We start from the raw sequence: 24,685 nt of genomic DNA, 5'->3' as shown, positions 1-24,685 counted from the left end.
CGGACTCTATGCAGCGATCAACTCCCGGGACTCGTTTCCACCTCAAAGACAAACCTTAAACTTCAACTCCCAGAAAGCATCGCGTGTCCGCTTTTCGGGCGTCTCCGCAGAGGCGCGGAGGTTCCCAGTGTGCCCCGCTCTTGTTATAATGCCTTTTCTGTGCTCACAGCCTTCCAGAAAAGGGCCGCTCCGGGACTACGCGTTCCAGAATACAGTGAGGGTGGTGGTGGGGTACTCCGCTTGAAGTTTGCGTTTGACGGCCTAGATCCCGGGCGCTGTTGGCCCGGCTCTAACCTGGTTGGGTGTATTGAGTCGCCAGCGACCTCCTGACAGCTTCAGCACTAGTTTCCACCGCTCCCTAGGCCACCTGGTGACCCCTGGACTGATTGGGGAATGACTCTGAGCGATGTCTTACTGCTGATGACCTCACAGGGACCAGCTGACCACAGGGCTGGGCAGCGAGACAGGTGTGCCCCATTAGAGGCTGGATTTGAGTGGAGGGACACACGCCAGAGCCCCCTCTTTCTGCTGGGCCCATTTTATCGTCTTGAAAGCCACCGGACTCCAGAGGCTCCACTTTGACATGCCGAGACCAGCTGACTGGAGCCTGGGTGTCCCCCCAGATCCCAGTCTTCAGAGCAGGCCCACTGGAGTCAGCCAGGGTGTGGCCCACGAGGACTGGCAGGTCAGTTACTCCCCTCAACAGACAAGACCACAGACAGATGCTACACCACTTGCAGCAAGCAGCCTTTACCTCACCCCATAAAGGAGCTGATTATAGATTTTCTTGCACTGCTCTCTAATTGTCTCATTATTGCATTCTTGAGGGCTGTGAACCGGGCGAAAACGGCCCCAAACAGCATTCCTCAGCGCCAGAACCAGAGTAGCGCTAACCATTTGTTATTAACTTACTTAAATCTGAGTGCTTTTTCATAAACAATACTGTGAATCGCCCACGTGGCAAACTGAAGATGCATTAAAGTGCATTCTTTATCTGAAATACTTGGTTTAGTTGAGAAAACGGGATGACACGCTAAGGTCTTTAAAATAGAGATGTCGACTGCGAATAGGGTTCCATTCAGCGCTGAGGCAGTTCGAGCGAAAGCGAGTCCTCAACAAGTCGTTAGGTTTTCTATCAGTTCAGGGTCACGGTCACCCAACTCTAGCATCATTACCCCTCACATTCTTGTGCCATCCGTTCTCTCAAGCAGACACCAGGGCTTTCTTGAAGGCAGTGGGTTTGATTGGGCAGGAGCCCTGCTGAGCCTTAACGCCAGAGAATCTGTAGTTCAAGTCCCTCAGTCTCCATTTCCTGGCCCTCCCTCGATCCCCAATGTGAAACTGACTCCTTTCCTCCCAGAGGTAGTTCACTAGACCAAAAGAGGGCGTCCCCGGAGGTTTTGCGGGCGTGGCGGTGGTGGGGGACAGCCGGGGTGCCGAGCCGGCGGTGTCGGACTGTGCCTAGGAGCGCCCTCCCGCCGCCGAGTCTCAGCGGCCTCTCTCCACCACTCAGCTAGCTGCGCCGGGGCCGCGCACGGCGCTCTGCGGGGGGCGCGCACGCTGGAGGCTGGCCTGCCCGCGGCGCGGGGGAAAGTTGAGTTGGGAGAAGTTGGGAGCGGCGGGGGCGCGCCCCGGGGTGGGCACTGGGAAGTCGTCGGGAGCGCGCGAGGGTTCCGGAGGATCAGGGGAGACCCGGAGACCCCCAGGACACGAAATCCAGAGCTAGCGGGTAAGCAGATAGGTGGGGGAGGGGGAGGGCCGCGAAGGGGGGGGGGACTGGAGACTCGAGCGCCGAGGGAGTGGAAGTGGAGGAAAGGGCGGAGACTGGGGCGCAGGGAGCGAGGTCTTAGGGAGAGAGAAGGATGGGTAGGTGAGTGAGAGTACCTCTCCGAAACGAGATTCCGGGGTCCGCCTTTTAAGAGTTAGCTAAAGCCAGGGTGCCGCGCCCCCTGCCACCAGGAGGGGGTAGTCTCAGGGAGTTGCTGCCTTCAGCTTGCTCTCTCACTCCGGGGCGGGTTCCAGACTACCCTTTCCCCCCGAAACTTGCCAGTTTGGGGGTTGCCCAGGACCTCAATCCCCCGGATCTCGCAATTGGAAAGTAGAGCCCTGAAAGGGGGTTGGCGGGTCAGGTCAGGACAAGAGGTCAGACATAAGGGGGATCAACTGGGTGAGGATGGGAAAGAAGAGCCTGAAGTTTGATTTTTAGAGGGCTCCCTTCTCTGTTTAGGAAACTCCTTGCTGGGTGTGGAGGCAGTGCTGCCTCAAATCTGGGTCCACTTTATCAAACTCTCTCCGCCCCCACCAGCCCTACAGCCAAGATCTGTGGAATGTACAAATTCACTTGGGGAATGGTTAATGCCCAAGTGGGGGTCTGGACTGCTAATCCCTTGGGCTGGGGGAAAGATGCTAATCCTTCGGGCCCGTCGGGGCTGGTCCGGGGAATGTGCCCCCACTAGGATTATCGGCACCGATGCTCTGGACAGAGGCTGCTTTGTATTCTACGACCGCGGGGGAGGGGTGGGGGCTCATGGGTAAAGGGAGGAGGGCTTGGTGGAGGAACACACTTAAGGGCAAAGCCTGGAGGTGGGAGTGAGCACCTGCAGGTGCTGAGGACAGATTCCCTATACCACTCCTAGACCAGGTCCCCTCCCTGGCACCTCTCCCCCACACTGGCTGGCCCTGGCTGAAGGCCGTCTGAGGGGGGAGGTGGAAAGATCAGTCAGCTGAGTTGGAATTCTTGCCAGGAATGTGTAGCCCAGACTCCCCACCCTGGGCTGATCCCCCCAAGACCTCTATTTTTTGACCCTGTACTAACTTGTCTCACTGCCAAGGTAGCCGTAAGTCAGACAACCCCAGTTCCCAGCAGCACAACAGCTTGGCCTTGTTACCTTTGGAGAGCCTTGGGTGGTGTCTTCACTAGGAATGGGTACCCCAGTTTGCACTGGTTGGGTTCCCTCCACCCCCCTCACAGAGCTCACACCCTAGAGTCACTGTCAGGAGGGCTGCCCTGCCACTCAGATTTTCCTGGCCCAGGGCTAGGGAGGGGAGGGATAGAGACTGCCCCTCAGGATTCTTGTGCCCACCCCCTTGACGATGTCACGTGCCCCTCCCCCATTATAAGCCCCACTGTCCAGTCCCTTCGTTTGTCCTTCGTCCTACTGAGTAAGTGGAGCTGCACTGGGGAGCCTGCGTCTGTCCTATGCCTAGGCTGGTCGTGCTGCTGGTCGGCCTGCCCTGTGGGGGCGCCACCTTCTTACTCGCAGGCCCCCTGCTTTCCCTTTTGGGTTTTCTCCAAAGTTCTTTCTGGTCCTCTTTTTTCTGTTTGGGAAGCCAGCCACCCTGGCCTCCACACCCCTCTTGCTCTGTGGGGTGTCTCACTCCCTACCACACCCCTTTCTGGTCTCAGGCTCACCTCCAGGAGCCCCTGGTTTCTGTTCCCGTTTGGCCCTTCATTCCTGATCCTTCTGTTCTTTACCATTCCCTCCCTCATCTCTTCTGCTTTCTTTCCAGGGCTGGGCCTTGACTCCTTCCTGCCTCATTTTTGTTGCTTCTTCCCTTTATGCTTCTGTTCTCTCTACTGTCTTTGTGCCAGCCAGCCAGCCCCTTATCTGCAGTCCAACCCTTTGGTCTTCTTTTCCTATACCTAACTCTCCTCTTTGTTCTTGCTACCTCTGAGAGCTACAGGATCTGGTATAGTCGGAGACACTACCATGGCAGACAGCTGAGCTGGGCCGGGGATTGGTCTCCTCCTCCCCCATGGTGACTAGCCCTTTTCCCTACTCAGGTTATGCCTCCACCTTGTTGCCCTGAAAGCCGAAGCGACAGCGAAAAGGGCTAAGATTTGGCCATGAGCAGCGCCCCCAGGCGCCCCGCCTCGGGCGCAGATTCTTTGCACAAGGTAAGCCCGCCCAGCCTGCAGGTGAGTTGGCCCAGGCTCCAGTGGGGTGTGGGTGGGGTGCAGAAACTACAAAAAAAAGAAGCTGTGTTGGATTGAGAGGCACTGCCATCCATACCCAGATTTTGCTGCGAGCATGAGGATGCTGAAATGGGGAATGGGAGGGACAGGTGGTCTCCATTTGTCTGAGGAGTTGAATGAAACCAGTTTAGGGGCAGTTTGGATAGAAGTTTGAGGGCCCTAGATCTTAAGCCCTGTTACCCTCTCTTTCTGGGTATTAACTGTATAAGCTTCCCCCCCCCCCCCAGAAGTTCTACACACCAAAGTTCTAGTCGGAGCTTGCCGGCAGTGACTGGCCCCGCCCCTGGCCCACGTGCCATCCAGGCCCGCCCTCCCCCCTCCCCGATGTAGCCACTACCCCACATGGCCCTCTTCTGATTTTCCTAAGGAGTCTAATGATTAACTCTGGTGGCACAATCAGCCACATTATATTGGTCACTTTAGCCCATCGGGGCACGTGACTGGGAAGGGACACTGGCTGGTGCCCTCCCCCTTCCAGGTTCACCCCTGCCGCCATGGACTTCCTCCTACAACCTCAGGTTTGAGGAGATGGCCCATTCCCCCACCCAACAAGCTCCTCAGGAGCTGGTGCCTCTCTTGCTCCCTGCCTGCTGCTCCCTCACTCACCAGCTTCCTCCTGCCCAGCTGCTTCTGTTTGAAATGGGGCAAGTGCTTGGGAGAGTCTGCTGGAGCTGCAGAGAGATGAGCTGGGCAGGACCTCCTTTCTCCAGTCCCTTGTCCCTCCCTGCCCTGGATTTTTTTTCTGTGTCCCCCCCACCTCTACCCCTGCATGTCTCCCCAAGACTGTTCCTTCTCTCTGGCTCTTCCTTGCTGTAGCAGCTGGCACTGCCATGGAAGGGGTGGCATACCCTGGCCTTTGGAGGTCCTGATGCCCTTCAGGTCCCGAAGCTCTTGAGCAAATATTTGGTGGTGGCGCCTGGAGCTGAGACCTGCTGGGGGTGGGGTGGGTAGGGGGGCTGGACCAGTGCTGCTGGGCTTGCTGGGCCAGGCTGCTGGTCCTTTAGCCGGCCTGAGCTTTCCTGCAGTTCTGGCCTGCCCTGGCCCTGCTGTCAGCTGCTGCTCTCCCGCAGGATGACTCAGGTGGGGGGAGTGGGGGTGGGGTGAGGGGCGGGACTGGCTGGCTGGCTGGCTGTGAGGGGAGGATAGTGCCGCCTAGGTGGGCGAGTGTGCTGCTATGAAGGGGATGGGGGCTTTCTGGACAAGCAGGAGCATACACTTCTGTCCAGGCAGGGTTAGGTTTGACTCAGAACTCCTCTGAGGCAGTTAGCTTAGATGCCTTCAGAAGTTACTTTTAAAGCTCAGCCATTGTCCTCCAGCCAAAGGAATTTCTTCTGCCGCGGTAACAGGGAAGTTCACATTCTGCCTGGTTGCAGAAGGGCTAGACTAGGAGCTCTGTGGAGTTTTCTAGTGTGGGCCTGCCCTGGATTCATTGGGCCATTTTTAGGGGGGTGAGCTGCTGGGAAGCTAGGTCCCTGGCATTGGAGGCTGTAGTTGCTGGGGATGTGGATTAGGTCCCTACGTTGGAAGGATTAAGTTGCTGCCAGTGGGATTCAGTTTGTGTGCTGGAGATGATAGGTTGATAGAGTCACTAGATCTCTAGCCTTGGGCAGATTAGGGCCTTCGGGTACAATTCCCAGGGAATCCCGTCTGTTCTTTCTCACAGCCGGAGCCTGAAAGCCTGAGCCCTGGAACACCTGGGTTCCCTGAGCAAGAAGAAGACGAACTTCGTACCCTAGGTGTAGAACGGTTCGAGGAGATCCTGCAGGAGGCTGGATCCCGAGGAGGAGAGGAGCCAGGCCGAAGCTATGGGGAGGAAGACTTTGAATGTGAGAGGGCAGCCAGGAAAGGGAGGCTGAGGGCTCAGCTTGAACTGTCTAACAGAGAATGGGCTGGGTCTTAGTGGGAGAGGCCAGGCCTGCGAAGAGGGATGCTGTGCTTGCCTGCTGCTGAGTCCCTCCTCCCTGCAGACCACCGCCAGTCCTCCCACCATATCCACCATCCACTGTCCACCCATCTGCCTCCTGATGCCCGCCGCCGCAAGACTCCCCAGGGCCCAGGACGGAAACCTCGGAGGCGCCCTGGAGCCTCTCCCACTGGGGAAACCCCTACAATCGAGGAAGGGGAGGAAGATGAGGATGAAACCAGTGAAGCTGAAGGGTCCAGGGCTCCCCCACAGCAGCCATCCCCTGCCTCTACACCTTCTTCAGTGCAGGTAAGTGGTGTCTCAGCCCTGGGGGGCTGTCAGCAGGGTCCTGCCCTTACTTTTACCTGTTTGTTCCTCTTGCAGTTCTTTCTTCAAGAGGATGAAAGTGGAGAACGGAAGGCAGAGAGAACAAGCCCAACTCCCCCTACACAGATGCCCCACCAGGAGATAGCTTCCCGAGCCACCAAAGGGGCACAGACGGGGTAAGTAGACCGTACTCAGCAGTGTTCTAAGTAGGCACTCCCCTTGCTAGAGCAGGGAGGAGGCATGAAAGAAAGCAGGAGTCCTGAACTAACCAGGCTAGGGTTCAGATCCCAGGCCTGTCTCTCCCCAGCTACTTGGGGAGGTGAGAGCATGACAGGACAGAGTTTACTGGCCTTGATAAGGATTACAGGGTGGTTTACCAGTCTCAGCTGCCCCCGTCCCCAGCACTGGCTTGAGCACTGGGCCAATGATGGAGTACTCACTAGAAGCCCCTCTTTCTTTTCGGGAGCTGCCAAGTACACCCAGTTGGAAAGCAGATGTTGCTACCTGAAGTGGTGGCAGCAGAACATCCCTGCATCCAGTGACCGGGTACAGGCAGAGTCAGTCCAGGCGCTTGGTAGGAGTGTGGGGGGCACTAGCCAGAGAAGGCTTCCAGGAGGAAATGACTTTGGACAAAATCTCAAGGTTATGACTATCACAGACCTGTTGTTTCTGGGTACCAGGCAGCGTGATGTGCTATGGGAAATAAAGGGCATGGTGTCCCTCTAGAGAGTGAGTGTATAGGCTCACTGGGTGCCAGGCTGGCAGGGGAACAGGTGGGAGGCGCAAGGAAATCCTGGCACTGAGGAAGGAAAGGAGAAGCAGGCAAGACCGTGGCATAGCGAGGTCGTGGGCTGAGTGGATGCTGGCATTGGCAGAGGATAGGAGTAGGGGCAGGAACTGGTGCATTTGAAGGGCAAGGCTCAGTCCTCCATAAACATAGCTGTCTGGCTACAGTTTCAAAGCCCACTGCCAGGTTGGAAGGGCAAGGGAGTTAATATTGATAAATGCTAGGCTCTGAATGTTACTTTCCCCAAACCTCACCTTCTAAAACACTGAGGAATGCTGGCCTTTGCTCGTGCTATGAGGAAGGTTTATATCGAGATTAGCCTTGGGGTAGCTACAGCCACTGCACAACCCCGAAAGGCTAGAGCTGGGATTTAGAGCTGGCTGTCAGCTCTCAGAATCCTCAAGTCTTCTCACATGCCCACCTTGCAAGAGTGGGAGCGAGGAGGGCTGAGGTAAGAGTGCTTCTCTGGCTCTTTGGACTCACACTATTCTTTCTGCAGAACCCTGGTGGAGGAGATGGTAGCGGTGGCCAGTGGCACGGCTGGAGGTGATGACGGAGGTGCTGCAGGACGTCCCCTGACCAAAGCCCAGCCTGGACATCGAAGTTACAACCTTCAGGAGAGAAGACGGATTGGCAGTATGACAGGGGTGGAGCAAGCACTACTGCCCAGGGTCCCTACTGATGAGAGTGAGGCCCAGACACTGGCCACAGCTGACCTTGACCTCATGAAAAGTGAGTGCTTTCTGGGGCCTATAATCAGTCTCATTGTTGGTGGGACAAAGGGTAAGAAAAGGAGGAAACTGATCCTGGTCCTCTATGCACCCCCAGGTCACCGGTTTGAGGATGTTCCTGGGGTACGGCGACACTTGGTGAGAAAGAATGCCAAAGGTTCTACACAAGCTGCCCGGGAAGGTCGAGAGCCTGGCCCCACACCTCGGGCACGACCGCGGGCCCCCCATAAGCCCCATGAGGTACATCTATCTATATCATGTCTTCTATCACCTCCCCTTCTACCAGGCAGACCAATAGTGGTGCCCCAGAGCTGCCTCTGTAATAGGGAAGGCTGCCCACTGCATCCTTAGGGCAGTATGGTCTCATACTGTGTTCCCTGAGGTGAGCCTTCAGCGAGGTGAACCTTCAGCAAGGTGAGCCTTCCCTGAGGTGTGTATCTCAGCCATCTGCTCGCAGGCTGCAGGAAGTGGTCTGCAGGAGAAAACAGGGAACCCTCAGGCTGCCTGCATGTAGTACTTCATTGTCAAAGCCCCGCTTCCCTGCTCATCTGAACCTTCCACCAGCTGGTGAAGGAGAAATAGTACAGGTGGTATCAGCCATAAACCAGGTCTGTTCCTTGATCAAGGTCACTTAGTTATTTAGGGACCCTGCCCATCTCAGACTGCAAGGCTCTGAACTTTGACATAGTGTGGTTTCCTTTTTAAATGTTTTTATTGAGGTATAATAGCACTGTAATGTAAATCACACCTATGCCAAGTGTCCAGTCCAGGGACACATTACGCCCATAGCACCCAAATGGCCACTGCCCAGCTAGGGACGGTTCCCATCCTCAGCAAATCCTTTCCTGCTACCACCCTGGCAGTGTCCTATAGAGATGACCGTGCCCTGTTGTTTTGTAGTCTAGACTGGCTTAGAATTTGCTATGGAACCCAGGCTGGCCTCCAACATAAGGCAGTTCTGCCTCAGCCCTTTCTGCCCCAGTGTCCTGAGGGCTGGGAGTACAGAATAATCCACCGCTCGGTTGCTGTTAGTTTTGTTGGTCTCCAGAAGCCCATGGCTTCCTTGCATGGTGACTCCACTTGGCTCCGTGAATCCTCTTCAGTAGATATTTTACAGATGAGGGAAACCCATGTCTGGTTAGTAAGTCATGCATGCCTGTGTACCGTCCACCATGGCCCTAGGTCATGTATGCTTCTGGTGCTGCTGCTCCTGAGGTGGATCCCAGCAGCCTCTGGCTGTGTCCCTGCTGCTGAGGTGGATCCCAGCAGCCTCTGGCTGTGTCCCTGCTGCTGAGGTGGATCCCAGCAGCCTCTGGCTGTGTCCCTGCAGCTGAGGTGGATCCCAGCAGCCTCTGGCTGTGTCCCTGCTCCTGAGGTGGATCCCAGCAGCCTCTGGCTGTGTCCCTGCAGCATTTTCTCATCTCACCCCAAGGTGTTTGTGGAGCTGAATGAGTTGCTGTTGGACAAAAACCAGGAGCCTCAGTGGCGGGAGACAGCCCGCTGGATAAAATTTGAGGAGGATGTGGAAGAGGAGACCGAGCGCTGGGGGAAGCCTCATGTGGCCTCACTGTCCTTCCGAAGCCTCCTGGAGCTCCGGAGAACACTGGCCCACGGTACACCTCCATTTACCTGCTATAAGAACCCTTTGTTTCTACCTCCATAACTGAAGCTAAAAATGACTTGAAAGCATTTGGATGAAAAACATCTGACATTCCTGACACGCCTTCTATAGCGTGTTTTGTTTTAGGGGCCTCAAGTAGCCCAGTCTAGCCTTGAACTCACTATTTAGCTGGTACTGGCCTTGAACTCCATATCCTTCTGCCCCAACCTCCTGAGTGCTGGAATTACTGGCATGTGTTACCACACCCAGCTTCCTTCTTACCGCCTTAGAGGAGCTGGGAATATTACCTAACCTGTAGGGTTGTCTAAATGACACTAAATACCCAGAGGCTCAGGACTCGGGTGGACTTGCTTCCTCCTTCCTGTTGGGTAATCACTCCCAGTTATTCTTTCAAAGGCTGTTTCTAAGCAGCTGAGGACAGAGAACTCTGCTCTTGGAATTGTTTCCAAACGAAGCAAACACGCTGCAAGTGAAGTTTCTAGGCTCTGGGTAAAACGCCAGAGGGAGAGCTTTATCGCTCAGGCTGTTTTGGCTGCCCAGGAGCAGTTGAGTCTGTTTATTCCTCTGTTCTGGAAAGTTGACCTTGCCAGATAAGTGGCCCGGTAGCTTTTGAGAGGAGTTCCATTTCTACACATTTTGGGGTACCAGCAAGTACCCACTGGGCTTGCAGAAGTGAAGGGGGAAGTCTGGAAACTTTCAGTTGACCCCAGAGTTGCCATGTGGACAAGGCCACAGACTAGCTGGAATATGAGGGAGATCCAGGACCCCAGGAGCATCATGGGGAGGCAGCACCATGAGTTTCTTACAGCAAAGAGGATGTAGCTGTAGTGGGTGCCCTGGGTCACCTCAGCTGGGCGCTTCTGGGATAAGGCATCGGATAACTAAATCTTGGTAGTTTTTATCAACCTCATACAGTATTCCTGAGAGGGGAGAAGGAGGGGGACAAATAGGTGAGAAAGGCAAAGTGGTAGAAGCTTTAGGAACAGAGCTGGTACTCAAGCCCAGACCTTTGGCCTACCCTGCCTGGCTGCGCCAACCTGTTTCCATTCTTCCTTCCATCTGCTCCCCACTGCTGTTACTGGTTCCCTTCCTGCCACCTTATCGCAGGAGCTGTGCTCTTGGACCTGGATCAGCAGACCCTGCCTGGGGTTGCCCATCAGGTGGTGGAACAGATGGTCATCTCTGACCAGATCAAGGCAGAGGATAGAGCCAATGTGCTTCGCGCCCTTCTGCTGAAACACAGGTGTGGCGTCAGGGCGGGACCCCATCACATCCTGCCTCCCTGGCCCTGGCCTCACTGTTATCTTTCCTGACCCTCACTGTCCTTTGTCCCATCAGCCACCCAAGTGACGAGAAAGAGTTCTCCTTTCCCCGAAACATCTCAGCGGGTTCTCTAGGCTCTCTGCTGGGGCATCACCATGCCCAGGGGACCGAGAGTGATCCTCACGTCACGGAGCCGCTCATCGGTGGTGTTCCTGAGACCCGACTGGAGGTGGACAGAGAGGTGAAGGGGAATGAACCCTGTCTAGGGGCTGGCAGTAGGATATGAGCAATGTGGAGATGCAGCTGAGGCATGTGGGAGGTGCTGCCTAGACTGAGTTCTGTTCTCTTCCTCCCTTCCCAACCCCTAGCGTGAACTCCCACCCCCAGCCCCACCTGCAGGCATTACACGCTCCAAGTCCAAGCATGAGCTGAAGCTGCTGGAGAAGATCCCCGAGAATGCTGAGGCTACCGTGGTCCTTGTGGGTATGTGAGGGAGATAGGGGATAGTAGAGGCTGGGTTTCAGGGCCATCCAGGACTTAGAGACCAGAGGGCTCCTGTCAACTGCTCTTGCCCATGGTGACTCCATATCCCTAGGCTGTGTGGAGTTCCTTTCTCGCCCCACCATGGCCTTTGTGCGTCTGCGGGAGGCTGTGGAACTGGATGCAGTCCTGGAGGTGCCTGTACCCGTGCGTTTCCTCTTCCTGCTTCTGGGCCCCAGCAGTGCCAACATGGACTACCATGAGATTGGCCGCTCGATCTCCACCCTCATGTCTGACAAGGTCAGCTTCTTCTCCATCTGATCCTATGCAATCCTGCTTCAGCCACTAACCTTGTGCAACCCCAGTTCCCAGTCTGGCCCCCTCCTAGTATACTCCTTGATTCCCATCTGCTTGAGCAGCAATTCCACGAGGCGGCCTACCTGGCAGATGAACGGGACGACTTGCTGACTGCTATCAATGCCTTCCTGGACTGCAGTGTGGTGCTACCCCCTTCAGAAGTGCAGGGCGAGGAGCTGCTGCGTTCCGTTGCCCATTTCCAACGCCAGATGCTAAAGAAGCGAGAGGAACAGGGCCGCCTGTTACCCCCTGGGGCTGGGCTAGAACCCAAGTCTGCCCAAGATAAGGGTACGCCCATGTAGGCCTGGGTCAGGAGATGCTACTTTAAGGAGGGAGTCTGAGGGCAATAGAGGGCTTGTAGGGGCCTGGCAAAGGAGGCCAACTATGTTGCTCCTGGTGCCGATGTGTTCACAGAGGAGGGCCTGATGGGATGTTTGGGACGGAGGGCTCTACAGGCACCCTGACGGAGGCCTGGGTTGCAGCGCTCCTGCAGATGGTAGAGGTGGCAGGTGCAGCTGAAGATGATCCCCTTCGGAGGACGGGCCGGCCCTTTGGGGGGCTGATCCGTGATGTGCGGCGCCGATACCCCCACTACCTGAGTGACTTCCGCGATGCACTTGACCCTCAGTGCCTGGCTGCTGTGATCTTCATTTACTTTGCCGCCCTGTCTCCTGCCATCACTTTTGGGGGCCTACTGGGTAAGGAGAGGCTTTAGCAGGGGTGGTAGGTGGGCATAAGGCTTGGCCACCAGGTACTGAGCTTGTTCCTTTTCCACTCCAGGAGAAAAGACACATGACCTGATAGGAGTATCAGAGCTGATCATGTCCACAGCACTCCAAGGTGTGATCTTCTGCCTGCTCGGGGCTCAACCACTGCTGGTGATTGGCTTCTCTGGGCCTCTGCTAGTGTTTGAGGAGGCCTTCTTCTCGGTAAGAGCTCCTTCTGTCTCACTTCACTGCCCTTCCTGGACACAGCTCCTGTCACCCTAAGGGCTCCCTACCTTTTCTGCTCAGTTCTGCAGCAGCAATCAGTTGGAGTACTTGGTGGGCCGAGTGTGGATTGGCTTCTGGCTGGTGTTCCTGGCCCTGCTCATGGTGGCTCTGGAGGGGAGCTTCCTGGTCCGTTTTGTCTCCCGATTCACCCAGGAGATCTTCGCCTTCCTCATCTCCCTCATCTTCATCTACGAGACCTTCTACAAGCTGATCAAGGTGGGCATGTGTAGAGTACAAAGGAGCCTGGGGCATACTGTCTTGTCTTTAGAAAAATGTTTTAATTCAGTTTTCTTTATTCTGTGTGTGTGCACGCATGCATGTGTCCATGTGTCACAGTGCCCGTGTGGAGAAGGTCAGGATTGCATACAGGAGTTGCTTCGCTTCTTTGACCTTTTGATGGAGCTCAGATTATTGGGCTTGGCATCAAGTACCTTCACCCATTGAGTCCTGTTGCTTCCTTCCTTGCTTTCTTCACTTTATTGTGTTTTTCTGTCGCATATCTTGGTTTTTTTCTTCTGGACTACGGGCCAGGCTAATTCTGGCATCGTCTCTTCAGAAGCACAAAGTGTAACATGGAATCAAGAGAAGGATAGAAGAGCTAGGAAAGCAGGAAAGCCGTTGGGAGTGCAGCAGAGTTTGTGCTTCCCCACTCCACCCCCATATTTCCATGGCCTCCTTGTCATCAGCAAACAACATCAGATTAGTATTTCAAAAACTCATATTTTTCATAGCAAGGATAACATGCATTTTCATTAGAATCCAGGAATGGAAAAATGAGGGCCCAGAGGTGACACACAGTCAACACACACAAATCTCAGAAGTTACTATCCTTGATCCTCCGTACTCAGGGTTCCTTCTCTTCCCTCAGCCCCTGGAGCCCAGCTTTGGCTCTGGCTCTCTCCCATTCCCCGTGACCTTTCTGCCCCCTGTCCACCCCATGCAGCCTTACACTTACACCAGACTCTCTAGTCTCAACTAAATCTTTTTCTTTTACTTCATTTTCAGTTTCAAATTCTTTATTATACGTCATGCTTGCTCAACATGAGCTGAAACAGTTGGTTTTCATAGTCTCTGAATATTTTACAGATTTCTACATGCAGGTGATTATGAAAATTTTTGGCATTTAAAAAAACCTGAAACCCTGAACAGGCACTTACATGAAGAGAACATTGCCTCCCATAGATACCGACATTTAAAAAGCTGCTCAGGACATGACTGTGCAGTCTTTGGCCAGTGGAGAAGTGGGCTCCTGACCACTCTCTCTGAAGGCTGTAATAGGGGCTAGGGTTTAACTCGGGGGTAAAGTGTTTGCCTAGCACGTGCAAGGCCCTGTGTTTGGTCTCCTCAGCTCCAAAACAAATTTAAAAATTTAAAAACTGGAGTCTAAATGCCATAATAGTAAAATGAATCTAAAGAAATGTAATTTGGGTTTTTGGAATTCATAAAGTTTACTGACAAACTTTTACTGAGCTATATTAAGAGATATTGGGTACAGTGGCACACACGTTTGAGCCCAGCATTCTGGATGCAGAAGCAGAGGCTGTTAGATCTCTGTGAGTTTGAGGCCAGTCTGGTCCACATAGTGAGACCCTATCTCAAAAAGGAAAAAATAAATAAATATTGGTGGAGAGCCAACAAGATGACCCAGTGGGTGAAGTTAACTGCCATCAAACCTGGTGACTTAAGTTTGATTCTTGGGACGCACATAATGGTAGAAGAGAACTGACTCCCGAAAGTCATACTGATCTCCACATGGGTGCTATGAGTGGCACATGCATGCCCACACACATACATACACACACACACACACACACACACACACACACACACTAAATAAATGTTGTAAAGAAATAAGTAATATTTGTGCAAAATGAACTAAATTAAGTGAAAATTTCCACACATACTTCTCATACTTTGTATGTTTATGGTCAGACCCTGTACATGTGAATTTGTGACTGTAACCTTTCTTTGAGACACTGAATGAATGATTTAGTGTTAACTTAAAATAAACTGGATTAGCCGGGCAATGGTGGCACACGCCTTTAGTCCCAGCACTTGGGAGGCAGAGGCAGGCAGATCTCTGTGAGTTCGAGACCAGCTTGGTCTACAGAGTGAGTTCCAGGACAGGCTCCAAGACTACAGAGGAACTCTTGGAAAAAAAAAAAAAAACAGATAAATAAACTGGATTGAGTTTTTGAAAATATGGGACATTGCAGTGCAGCATATCATCCTTGCACAGGGCCATTCTGGTCTTTTCTGTACCCAGTTTTAGTATCTGTGCTACTGAAGCAAGCACTAAGTCATTTTCCTAACCAGGTAAGACAAGCTTCTAGAAGGCAGGTTGGCCTTTGCCAGACTCCTCTACCTCGCCAACATCCACCCTGACCCCAGTTCAGCCCATGGTCCTTTGTGGCTCCTCCCCAGATCTTCCAGGAACACCCTCTCCATGGCTGCTCAGTCTCCAACGACTCAGAGGCAGACAGCAGCAGTGGCAATATGACTTGGACAGCAACCATGCTGGTACCAGACAATGGCAGCACAGCCATGCACTCTGGACCAGAGAAGCCCCGGGGCCAGCCCAACACGGCCTTGCTATCGCTGGTGCTAATGGCTGGCACCTTCTTCATCGCCTTCTTCCTTCGCAAATTCAAGAACAGCCGGTTCTTCCCTGGCCGGGTATGTAGGATTGCAGCCTGGAGGAGCTGAGGACAGGAAGGGGATGACTTGGAAGTATGGGGGAGTTGCATGGGATAGGGGGCCTCTGAGCATGGTGCTTGCCCTCTTAGATCCGGCGGGTAATTGGGGACTTCGGGGTGCCCATCGCGATCCTCATCATGGTGCTTGTGGATTACAGTATTGAGGACACCTACACCCAGGTAAGGCATTGCACAAGTAGCAGAAAGGTGCTACTGGGCTGTTTCCACCACCTTGGGTTCTGATGTTCCACTGAGTACCCTCTGTGTAACAGTACACTCCCTCTGCCTTGCAGAAGCTGAGTGTGCCTAGTGGATTCTCCGTGACAGCTCCAGACAAGCGGGGCTGGGTCATCAACCCTCTTGGAGAAAAGAGCCCCTTTCCCGTGTGGATGATGGTGGCCAGCCTGCTGCCTGCTGTCCTGGTGTTCATCCTTATCTTCATGGAGACACAGATCACCACGTGAGCCATCCTAGCTAAGGGACCAGAGTCCTCATTCAGGCTCAGGGATACAGTATAGGATCTATCACCATGGGGCAAGGACCTCAGGGGACCCTGGATGCCAGCTAACCAGCTTCTTTTGCAGGCAACAGAAATATCACTGATGTTAGCTGAGGTGGGACAGGGCACATATGCAAGCTAGCCTAGCTTAGAGGAATCCTGTAAGATACAAGCTAAGGACACAAGTTCAGTTTTGTGGTGGAGTTCCAGTGTGATGAACAGAGTCCACCAGAACTGGCTGGGACCTGCTGGAATGATATGATCTCCCATGCTGTGGAGACCCTGGGGTTCACAGTGCCTCTCCTCCCCCAGGCTGATCATCTCCAAGAAAGAGCGGATGCTGCAGAAGGGCTCTGGTTTCCACCTGGACCTGCTGCTCATTGTAGCCATGGGTGGCATCTGTGCCCTTTTTGGCCTTCCTTGGTTGGCTGCTGCCACAGTCCGCTCTGTCACTCATGCCAATGCTCTCACTGTCATGAGCAAGGCTGTGGCACCTGGAGACAAACCCAAGATTCAGGAGGTCAAGGAACAGCGGGTGACAGGGCTGCTGGTGGCCCTGCTTGTAGGTATGTTGTCCTTACTATGAACCTCACCTTTCCTGTAGGTCCCTAGGTTCACTGGAGGGAAACAATGTTTCTTCTCCTTTCCCAGGCCTCTCCATGGTCATTGGGGACCTACTGCGACAGATCCCCCTGGCTGTACTCTTTGGCATTTTCTTATACATGGGAGTTACTTCCCTTAATGGGATCCAATTCTATGAGCGGTTGCACCTGCTACTCATGCCACCCAAACACCACCCAGATGTTACCTACGTCAAGAAGGTAAGTTCCTGCATTCAAGGAGTGCAGGACCCCACCTCAGCCAGATGGTTTGTCTCCTCCTTGTACATAGTAGCTCTAGAAATCCCTGTGGTAGGTCATCTCCCAGGAGAGAGGAAGGAGGGTCCTGGGCCTTGTGGCTGGCTGGGATATATGTCTAGGTTCGCCTTCTCTCTGCCCCCAGGTTCGGACCATGCGGATGCATCTGTTCACTGCCTTGCAGTTGCTGTGCCTGGCCCTGCTCTGGGCAGTCATGTCCACAGCCGCCTCCCTGGCCTTCCCCTTCATCCTCATCCTCACAGTGCCACTGCGCATGGTGGTACTTACCCGCATCTTCACCGAGCGAGAAATGAAATGTGTAAGCACCCCTTCCCCTATCTCTTTCCTCCACTCCTCTCTTCCATGGTTCTATAAAGGTCAACAATTCCATTCCTCTCACAGCTGGATGCTAATGAGGCAGAGCCAGTGTTTGATGAGCGTGAAGGTGTGGACGAGTACAACGAGATGCCCATGCCTGTGTAGCTGCTGTCCAGAGCATAGCAGAGGGACTAATGGGTAGGGGACAGGGGTTGGGGGCTGGGGCTCCCTTCCTACCCCTCCACATTTTTATTTAAGTGAATAATTTAAAGCCCCCTTCTCCCCACCCTGCAGTAAAGTGCTTCAACCCCAAACTAGGCCTGGTCTTCTGTCTTGGTTAGTAGGGGTCATGAACAGAAAGAGATGCGCCCCAGCTCTGTTCCTTGGTCCAGAAATGAGACTCACCATGGGGAAGGAAAGGGATTTTAATGAAAAAGCCAACAGGGAGCCAAAGTGCAAATTGCCCCCTCCCCAATAGGGATTCCATCCTGAGCCCTCTATGTGCTCCCTCACCCACCCTCAGGTCCCCAGCGGAGGCCTAAGGCCTGAAGTTTCTGCCTCAGGTAGCTCTTGAGTTGGGGCAGGCCTCTCTGAGACTCCAATTCTTCAAATGGCAGCTGCAGAGAGAAGACAGGTTACAGTGGCTTGGCTCTTAATACACATACGGGTGGGGTGGGACAGGACTTCTCACCGGCAGGAGTTGGTAGCCCATCAGGCCCAGGTGCCGCTCCCTCAGAGCACGAGAGCCCAGAAGCACCCTGCCATCCCGGCAGAAATGCCAGCGTTCTCGCAGCATCAACACCACCCTGAAGTAGAGTGGACTTGGCTCAGGTTGCTGTTGGCCCAGTAGTGAAAGACTCTCCAACAGTTTCATTTTCCTTACCTTTGGGTGGAGTGTTGTGTTGTGGGGTTAGAGCCAGCCTGGTCCTGTTGGCAGGACTGTGGTGGGTAGGGCAGGAAGGGGTCTTGTGTCCTCACCGGCAGTACCGCACCAGAACTACCAACACAGAGCAAGAAGTCTGCAGGGCAGACAGGCCTTAGCCTTGTGCCCGCTTTAGACTGCTGGCCACCCACGTCCATCCACACCTCACCTGTGCAGTAGCCCGGAGGCACAGTCAGGTCCTGGTGGTATTTTTCTTCCCCTAGCAGCTGGCGCAGCCCCTCGGCTACTATGTCCTTGTGACTGAGGAGAAAGGACAGTGGTAGAGGGAAGGCCCCTGTACCTGCTGAGCACTGCCACCCTGCAAAGGCCCTTTGCTGCCTCAAGGCTAGTCTTCTGTTAGGAGACATGGCTTTCCTACTCTGTGCTCCTGTGGCTGCCCCTCCTCTGGCCCACCTGTATTTGCAGCGGGCACGGTCAGTGATGAGGGGCTGTGGGAAGATGGGCACTCGCTGTCTTTGGGGAAGGCGGGGGCCTTGGTACCCTGGGAGTTCAAGCTCCACGGCCGTGTCGAGTAGAGAGAGGTAGCGTCGCACAATCAGAGAAGGAGGGGTGCCTGTGGGGAAGCAGGGACTGGGGGACACTGGGCCGCTGACACCTGGGCACACTCCTGCCCTGCAGCCCTTGGCCCCACCAACCATCCTGTCTGCATACCATTGATGTGGTTGATGAAACTAGGGGAGAAGACAAACTGCAAGGCTCTGAAAGGCAAGCACTGTAGCTGGCACAGTGACATCAAAATGTTGACTGTGGCCAAGGGTGCCACCCCTGCTTCCCGAGCCAGGATCCTTTCAAGACAGGGCATGAACTGCTGCTTCAGAGGCAGGTAGTTCAACCTCCCAAAGGGCAGGACCAGCTTCTGTACCACCTGCAGAAAAAGGTAGCGGCATCCAGCAGCAAACACTGCTTTGCTTTCTTTCAGGGTCTTCTTTGTCTCAGGTTAATTTGGAACTCCCTATGCAGATCAGGCTGGCCTCAAACTCAGAGATCCACCTTTCTCTGCCTCTGCCAGGATTAGAGGCATATGCCAAGTTCCCTGGCATGTTTGATAGGCACAACCTCAGGGGGGCCTGGCTCTGTCAGTAATTTTCAAGGCAGAATGCCCTCTATACCAGCACACACTCCAAGTTCTGAAACATAAGCAGTATCTTCACAGGAGGGACATAACTGGGGGCGGGGAAGTGTATGGCCTATAGATCTCTCTGTAGGAGTGGATCCTATGGAGCTAGGCTGCTGTGCAGGAGCTTTGGAAAGTTTCAGGGCTCCAGACATACTACTATACTGATTATGGGAACTGGACAACCAGTAAGCAGAGACAGACATCCTGGGTACAGAACACAGCCTGGGTAGAATGCTTGCTACAGAAGCCAGACAAGCTGGATGGGAGCTGGGCCCAATGGAGCAGCTGAGGATGACTCAGAAGCAGGGGAGGGTGGGAGGCCAGCCCACCTTGCTGTTGAGCTGGGCTTCCTCAACCACCAGGAAGTGAGCAATGGCTTCCAGAAGCTGGGGTTCCCGCAACCGGTGCCGGGCCAGGTGCTGAGCCAGAAGCACCATTACATGGGGAGTCAGTTCTTCTGGCCTTGCCTCTGTGAAGAACAGCCTGTCATATTGGGCCTTCAAGGAAGGCCGCTGGGGGCTAGACTGGGTCCAGCCCAGGCACTCTATCCCAGTGGCACCATCTCATCCCTTGCCTCCCTTTTGCTTTTAACCCTCGGCACCTGCCAGGCTTCTGATCAGATGCTGATGAGGGTACCGCAGGAAATGGGGGCAGCTCAGGGCCATTTCCAACCTTTGCCCACCATGGATGGCAGGCTGATGTGGGGAGGGTGGTTTTGGAAGGAGGCGGGACCTTCGCTCCTGCTCCAGGGCACGCAGGAGCGGTCCATCTGATGGAAAGCCTGGGAGGGAGAGGGACAGAGACCATCCTAGTGTGCTATCTTGCCAAGTGGAACGAATGAGTCCCCAACTTCCTCTTCTTCATTTCTTGAGTGGGAAGGTGTACTGATTTCAGTGGAGAGAGGTGGTCACGTGAGCATGATGTGTCAACAGTGTGTGGGGAAAGCCTTAGACAAGTCACCTTGTGCCAAGTCTAACAAAGTGCTGTGGCTCCCTGGAGTATTAGAAGGAATCTAGTATACAGCAGAGGCAGAATAATGTTGTTTGACTTGGACATCCACCATGAGGATCATCCACCCGAGGACTCAGCATGTGTACTTGGGGAGGTGCTGTTACTAGGTGGGAATCTGAGAGTTCTCAATAGCTTGAGTCCTCTGCTCTCTCTTCCGCTACTCTTCCCTGAACACCCACACCTTCTGACACCCTCCTCACCAAGTAAGACTGCAAGGTGTAGACACACATGGATGGTGTGCACATCAAAGGAGGGGCAGTTTCGGATGATGAGCTGACTCAAGTCCTGCAGTGTGGCCTGCTCCACAGGGGAGGGCCTAGGTTGAGACACCAAGAGCTGTCCCAGACGGCGGAGGGCCACAGGGTAGTGATGAGCTCGCACTTTGGTGGGGTTCTGGCTCAGCCATCGCAGCAGCTCCCCAGGGCTCCGTGCCTGTTCCAGAAGCCGTTGAAGGCCTTGCACAGGGCCTCCTCCAAAAGGTCGGTCCCCCGACTTGCTTGGCCCCGAACAACAGGGCTGTACTGGCGGGATGAGCAGCAGACCAGACAGCCGAGCAGGGGAATTCTGGGCAGAGAGCAGGATTCGAAGCATGGAGGTGGGTGATGGAGACCCTGAGGGGTGGCCCAGAAAACCGGGTGAGGTTTCCTTCGAGGGGAAATACGCTATCTAGTCCTTACCTCATTCCCCACCCAAAGGGCCTCAAGTAAAACTAACCCAGAGGGACTCATCTGGAACTCTTCCCCACCATGCCCCCTTTCCCCGTTCCTTTCAAAAGAGATCCTAATTCTTTAAGTGTGCTCGGTGCAGCTCTATACACATTTCACATACACATCTCCTTCGATGCTCCGTGCACGCTGATGAGGAGTCGCGGGGCTGGCATTACCTCATTTCACAGGTGGAGAAACAAGGCCCAGAGCGACGAAGAGGTTAAGGCCCGAGGTCATTCACAGGGTTAGTGGTCACACCCAGCCTGGAGCCCTGGTGGTCCCGGCGACACGCCCTGCCGACCACCTCCCCTCTCGCTGGAGGCGACGGCGGGGTGGGCGGAACGCGAGCTCTGCAGCCGGACGGTGCTAGGTCCCATGCTGGGCGCTCCCACTTACCAGCTGCGTGACCTTGGACAAGTGTCTCCGCCTCTCTGCCTAAGTCTCCTCACCAGTGAAATGAGAACACAGCGCAGACTCGCAGGGCGCGTGCTGGGCCCCAGTGCGCCGTCTGCCAAGGCGCGGGGTCGGTGCTGTCCGCGGGAGAGGCCCCCACACCCTGTCCCGGCCCCGGGAGGGCAGCAGCCCGTGGCCACTGCCGCTAACACCAGCTCCCGCCACCCTCCCACAGCCCTCCCCGCAGACGCCACCCTACATGACTCCCCGGGCCCCGCGTAGGTCACTCTCTCAGTTGGTTTCGGGGCCCGGGAGTCGGGCTCCCCCCGTGGCCTCCTCATCAGCCGGCCACCGAGTCCGCCATCTTCCCAGCAGCCCCCGGATCGCCCCCAGACGCCAATCGTAGCTCAGTGCCAGACAGCGGAGACGTGGCTCCCGGCAGGCGCTGCGAGCAGGGGAGCCGCGGGCCCCGCCTCCAGCTTCCGGGAAGTGTGCGCGCGGCTGTGGAGGCGGTGCCACAGAGCCTGGCCTGAAACCTGTGGGAATGGTGCGGAAAGCGGTGGTCCGCTGTCCAGCCCTGGGCAGCTTGCGCACACAGGACCTAGGGCAGGTCCCGGTCTCCCAGAACAAGGGGCTCTCACACCCTCAAGCCCCGCACAGACACACTGGAAATGAAAACGTCACAGTTTCTTTAATCTGCACAAATTCCAAAAAACAGCTCTGCTTCTCTCAACTCCCCTTCACCAGTCTCCCAGTCCATCGGTCCCCAACTCAGCCACGGCAGCTCTTTGGAACTAGACGTACCTAGGTCCTGTGGCAGCACACTAAGATGGGCCCAGTGGGGTGGCCCGGCTTTGTGCCGGGCCAAGACAGCGACAGCAAGTGCCTGATCCAGAAGAACCCACTGTCTGCGAAGGCTGAGGGCCTACAGCCCCAGAAGATGGCCCCGAGATATGAAGATCACAGGGAGAAGCCTCCGCTAAGCTCTGGAGTCCTCTGCGACGCAAGGCTGGGCTCCAGGGGAGTGGGAAAAGGCAGGCAGTGGGTGAGGTGGGCCTGGGCAGACAGCAGCTCCCTTTGTGCCTTGGGGACTGAGGTCCAGAGGGGCTGGCTACGCTGCCAAAAGCCCGTGGAGGCACTACGGGCGATACATGGCAAAGGCCAGGAGACTGAGGAGCAGGGTGAAGCCGGCCAGGCCCAGGGTGGCTGTCAGGGGAAAGAAGGGCCGGTACTGGATCTGGCAGTACCAAAGCAGGAGCAGCAGCAGAAGCAGCAGGGGCAACAGAAGACTGCCAATTTCCAGCCCGGAGGGGCCGGGCTCTGACCCTGGTGGGCAAGGGGGATGTGGAGGACCGACTCTCGTGGACACGTGGCAGTGGAGAACGCAGTTGGGGGGGAGGTGGAGGCTGCCCAGTGTCTGGGTGTCGTCTCCTAGCAGTTGGCCTTGGTAGATGAGTCGAACCTGCTGTTCCCGGCCCGGAAACTGGGTCCTGAGGAGAGAGGGACCTGGGTAAGAGAGCAGGCCTCAGGAAGTCCTGGTCCTTTGCTCAGAGGACCGATCCCAACCTTCACCCCTGCACTCTACAAACCACCCAGATCCTAGCCTCTGGGGGGCAGGTTTGAACAGGTTAACAGCTATAGGGTGTAAGTGTCCAGAGAAGACAGTTTTCTCAAACAGAAAATAAGGGTCAGCTTCAAATATCTCTAGTGGCCTTTCTATAGTCACCCACCCCATTTTTAGGATTCTGTTCTTACCCTCTTCCCAGCTTACCTTTTCAAGGAGCCAATGGTGTCCTGAGGCCAGGCCCTGGCCACCTGCTCAGAGTCATTGAGAAATTTCAACCGCAGCACTAGGGGTTCCTGCAGGGAGTCAGGAGGTGGTGCTGTTGCTGTGACCTCGGTGTCAGGTTCTGGATGTGCTGATGAACCTCTGTGTCTCAGGCTGGGGCTCTCAGCCCCTGGGGCCTCCTCTCTGATGCTGTCTGTGGCTGCCATGGCTTCGCTGGGCTGTGCTGGGGTTGTGGTCCCTGATGGCTGTGGCAGGGGGTCTGTATTCTCAGTGGTATGTGTTGAGACCCAGGCAAGGGCCAGCACCAGAAGGCACGCAAGCACCGAAAAAAGGACAGTCACCTCATCGCCTACTCCTTCAATCAAGGCCATGGCACCTGAGTTGCCAGAGGTGCTACCGAGCTAAAGAAGCACAAGGATTGATGAGAGGCTGCTTTCTGACCAGGAGTCATCCCGACTTCAACAAGCCCTTGAATCCACTGTACTACAACCCTCCCACCATTCCAGTTATTCTGTCTTCTTACCTACCCCAGGATACAGACCGGTCCAGCATCCTGTAGTCCCAAATTTGCCTTCTTGTTTTGTCCCTTTCCATCACCAGATTCCAAGTCTTAACTTTGCTGTCTGAGTTCTAGGTCTTCATTCAGCTCCCCAATTCACCCAAACCCTATATCCAAGCAAGGGCCTTGCTCTTCTAAGCAACCCTTCCTAAATTTAGCCTCCATCAAACTTTACCCAAAAGCTTACCTATACTTTTGTCCACTTCATCCCAAAATTCACTCCTTCACCTATTCCCAGCAAAGCTCATCTGATGTCCTGTCCCTTAAGTTTCTCCTCTCTACAGAAGGGGCTCCTATAGCCCCTAAGACTCCCCTTTACCATCTACCCAAACCCCACCCACAACATACAGAGCTTCCCAAAGCTTCCCAGACAACGCTAAACGTCAAACTCCGCCCTTGGCCAATCTGGAGCCTAGGGAGCTCAGTTGCCTACCCAGCTCGGCCCCTTCTTAGGTCCACCCAAACCCCACCCCACAGTAGCCCTACTCAGCCTCAGCGCCTGTGGGGGCAACCTTGCCAAACCCAGAGGTCTCCAGACCCTTGATTCTTCCGGAGAACCTAGACTTAGCTCTCCCCACCCCCACTGCTCCATCACTCCTTCCAGCTGCCCGCCTCCTCCCCCCCCCCCCCTCCGCAGCAGGAGGGCACCAGAGATCTCGGGGCGGGGCGTGCAAAGCCCAGCTGTGGCCCGGGGCGACTGGGTGGGCGCGGTCACACGCGGCGACTCACCGCCCAACTCCACCAGCTCCATCTCGGCCCCCTGGGCACTTCCGGGCCGGAGGCACCGAGGTCGCAGACACCTGAGGTCCCTCTCCTTCCCCACGGCTGCGACCGGGAGCATTGTGGGAATTGTAGTCCGCCCTGATTAGTTCCCGCCCTCCGCCCTAGGGACCCACGTCCCGGCTGGACCAGCTGTTCCCGGTACCCGCAGATCGTTGATGGCCCGCGGGGACGACCTTAGGGGTAGTGCTTGTTCACAGAGATTTGGTCAGCAACGAGAACCTCCTGCTCCTCCACTAGCTGCCGGGACATCTGTCACTCCCGACACCAACGTCAGCCTGCAGCACGTCAGAGCACCCGCGTTAGTGATGTAGTGATGAAGGCTCTAGAGAACTCAGGTGGCCACTACCCGGACTTCGCCTACTGTCACAGTGGACGTCAGAAAGCATCTTGGTTTTCTAAATTGACTCTGTGACTCTGTATCCGAGAAGGTGTGGGTTGCCTGCCTCACTTGCTAGGGAGAGTGCCTAACCCCAGCTGCTCCCTTTCCGGGCCTCTCCTCCTTTGCTCCTGAATCTTGAGCCTACGGGATTGTAAAATTGACATAGACTTTGGAACAGATCACACATCCTAAGGCCT

At 55.1% G+C, this 24,685-nt stretch overlaps 3 protein-coding genes across 13 annotated transcripts; 1 reads left to right on the top strand and 2 right to left on the bottom strand.

The window, feature by feature from the left end:
• The first annotated feature begins 112 nt into the window (after positions 1-112).
• Positions 113-17,121, top strand: Slc4a2 (solute carrier family 4 member 2). 4 transcript variants are annotated; one of them, XM_038318469.1, is made up of 23 exons: positions 113-467; positions 3,785-3,898; positions 5,640-5,802; positions 5,944-6,188; positions 6,264-6,382; positions 7,493-7,725; positions 7,822-7,964; positions 9,157-9,337; positions 10,453-10,588; positions 10,684-10,849; positions 10,977-11,091; positions 11,204-11,388; positions 11,508-11,733; positions 11,928-12,143; positions 12,226-12,374; positions 12,459-12,653; positions 14,862-15,113; positions 15,224-15,313; positions 15,427-15,593; positions 15,945-16,198; positions 16,284-16,453; positions 16,635-16,808; positions 16,892-17,121. In XM_038318469.1, exons 2-23 carry the CDS (start codon positions 3,848-3,850, stop codon positions 16,970-16,972), a joined length of 3,711 nt encoding a protein of 1,236 aa, XP_038174397.1. In that variant the 5' UTR covers positions 113-467; positions 3,785-3,847; the 3' UTR covers positions 16,973-17,121. The 4 variants fall into 4 exon arrangements, with proteins under 4 accessions (XP_038174397.1, XP_038174396.1, XP_038174395.1 ...); XM_038318468.1 differs by having other exon boundaries at positions 113-685; XM_038318467.1 differs by lacking the exon at positions 113-467 and adding an exon at positions 1,555-1,729.
• A 93-nt stretch (positions 17,122-17,214) lies between these two features.
• Fastk (Fas activated serine/threonine kinase) lies at positions 17,215-21,453 on the bottom strand. Of its 4 annotated transcripts, XM_038320500.1 has the most exons (10): positions 21,238-21,448; positions 20,079-20,489; positions 19,469-19,648; positions 19,197-19,336; positions 18,402-18,615; positions 18,144-18,303; positions 17,899-17,990; positions 17,691-17,826; positions 17,499-17,613; positions 17,215-17,424 (listed from the first exon to the last, which is right to left on the bottom strand). In XM_038320500.1, exons 1-10 carry the CDS (start codon positions 21,317-21,319, stop codon positions 17,317-17,319), a joined length of 1,638 nt encoding a protein of 545 aa, XP_038176428.1. In that variant the 5' UTR covers positions 21,320-21,448; the 3' UTR covers positions 17,215-17,316. The 4 variants fall into 4 exon arrangements, with proteins under 4 accessions (XP_038176428.1, XP_038176425.1, XP_038176427.1 ...); XM_038320497.1 differs by having other exon boundaries at positions 17,899-18,303; positions 21,238-21,453; XM_038320499.1 differs by lacking the exon at positions 21,238-21,448 and adding an exon at positions 20,982-21,214 and having other exon boundaries at positions 17,899-18,303.
• A 197-nt stretch (positions 21,454-21,650) lies between these two features.
• On the bottom strand, positions 21,651-24,149 carry Tmub1 (transmembrane and ubiquitin like domain containing 1). Of its 5 annotated transcripts, none has more exons than XM_038320501.1 (3): positions 24,056-24,149; positions 22,750-23,168; positions 21,651-22,468 (listed from the first exon to the last, which is right to left on the bottom strand). In XM_038320501.1, the coding sequence occupies exons 2-3, from the start codon at positions 23,136-23,138 to the stop codon at positions 22,117-22,119; spliced, it is 741 nt and encodes a 246-aa protein (XP_038176429.1). In that variant the 5' UTR covers positions 23,139-23,168; positions 24,056-24,149; the 3' UTR covers positions 21,651-22,116. The 5 variants fall into 5 exon arrangements, with proteins under 5 accessions (XP_038176429.1, XP_038176432.1, XP_038176433.1 ...); XM_038320504.1 differs by having other exon boundaries at positions 23,951-24,084; XM_038320505.1 differs by lacking the exon at positions 24,056-24,149 and adding an exon at positions 23,514-23,915.
• Between the last annotated feature and the right edge of the window lie 536 nt (positions 24,150-24,685).

Source organism: Arvicola amphibius, chromosome 2 (genome assembly GCF_903992535.2).
Source record: "Arvicola amphibius chromosome 2, mArvAmp1.2, whole genome shotgun sequence".
Classification (NCBI taxonomy): Eukaryota; Metazoa; Chordata; class Mammalia; order Rodentia; family Cricetidae; genus Arvicola; species Arvicola amphibius.
The sequence above is the reverse complement of the archived record's forward strand: the minus strand, read 5'-3'. Positions and strand labels throughout refer to the sequence as shown.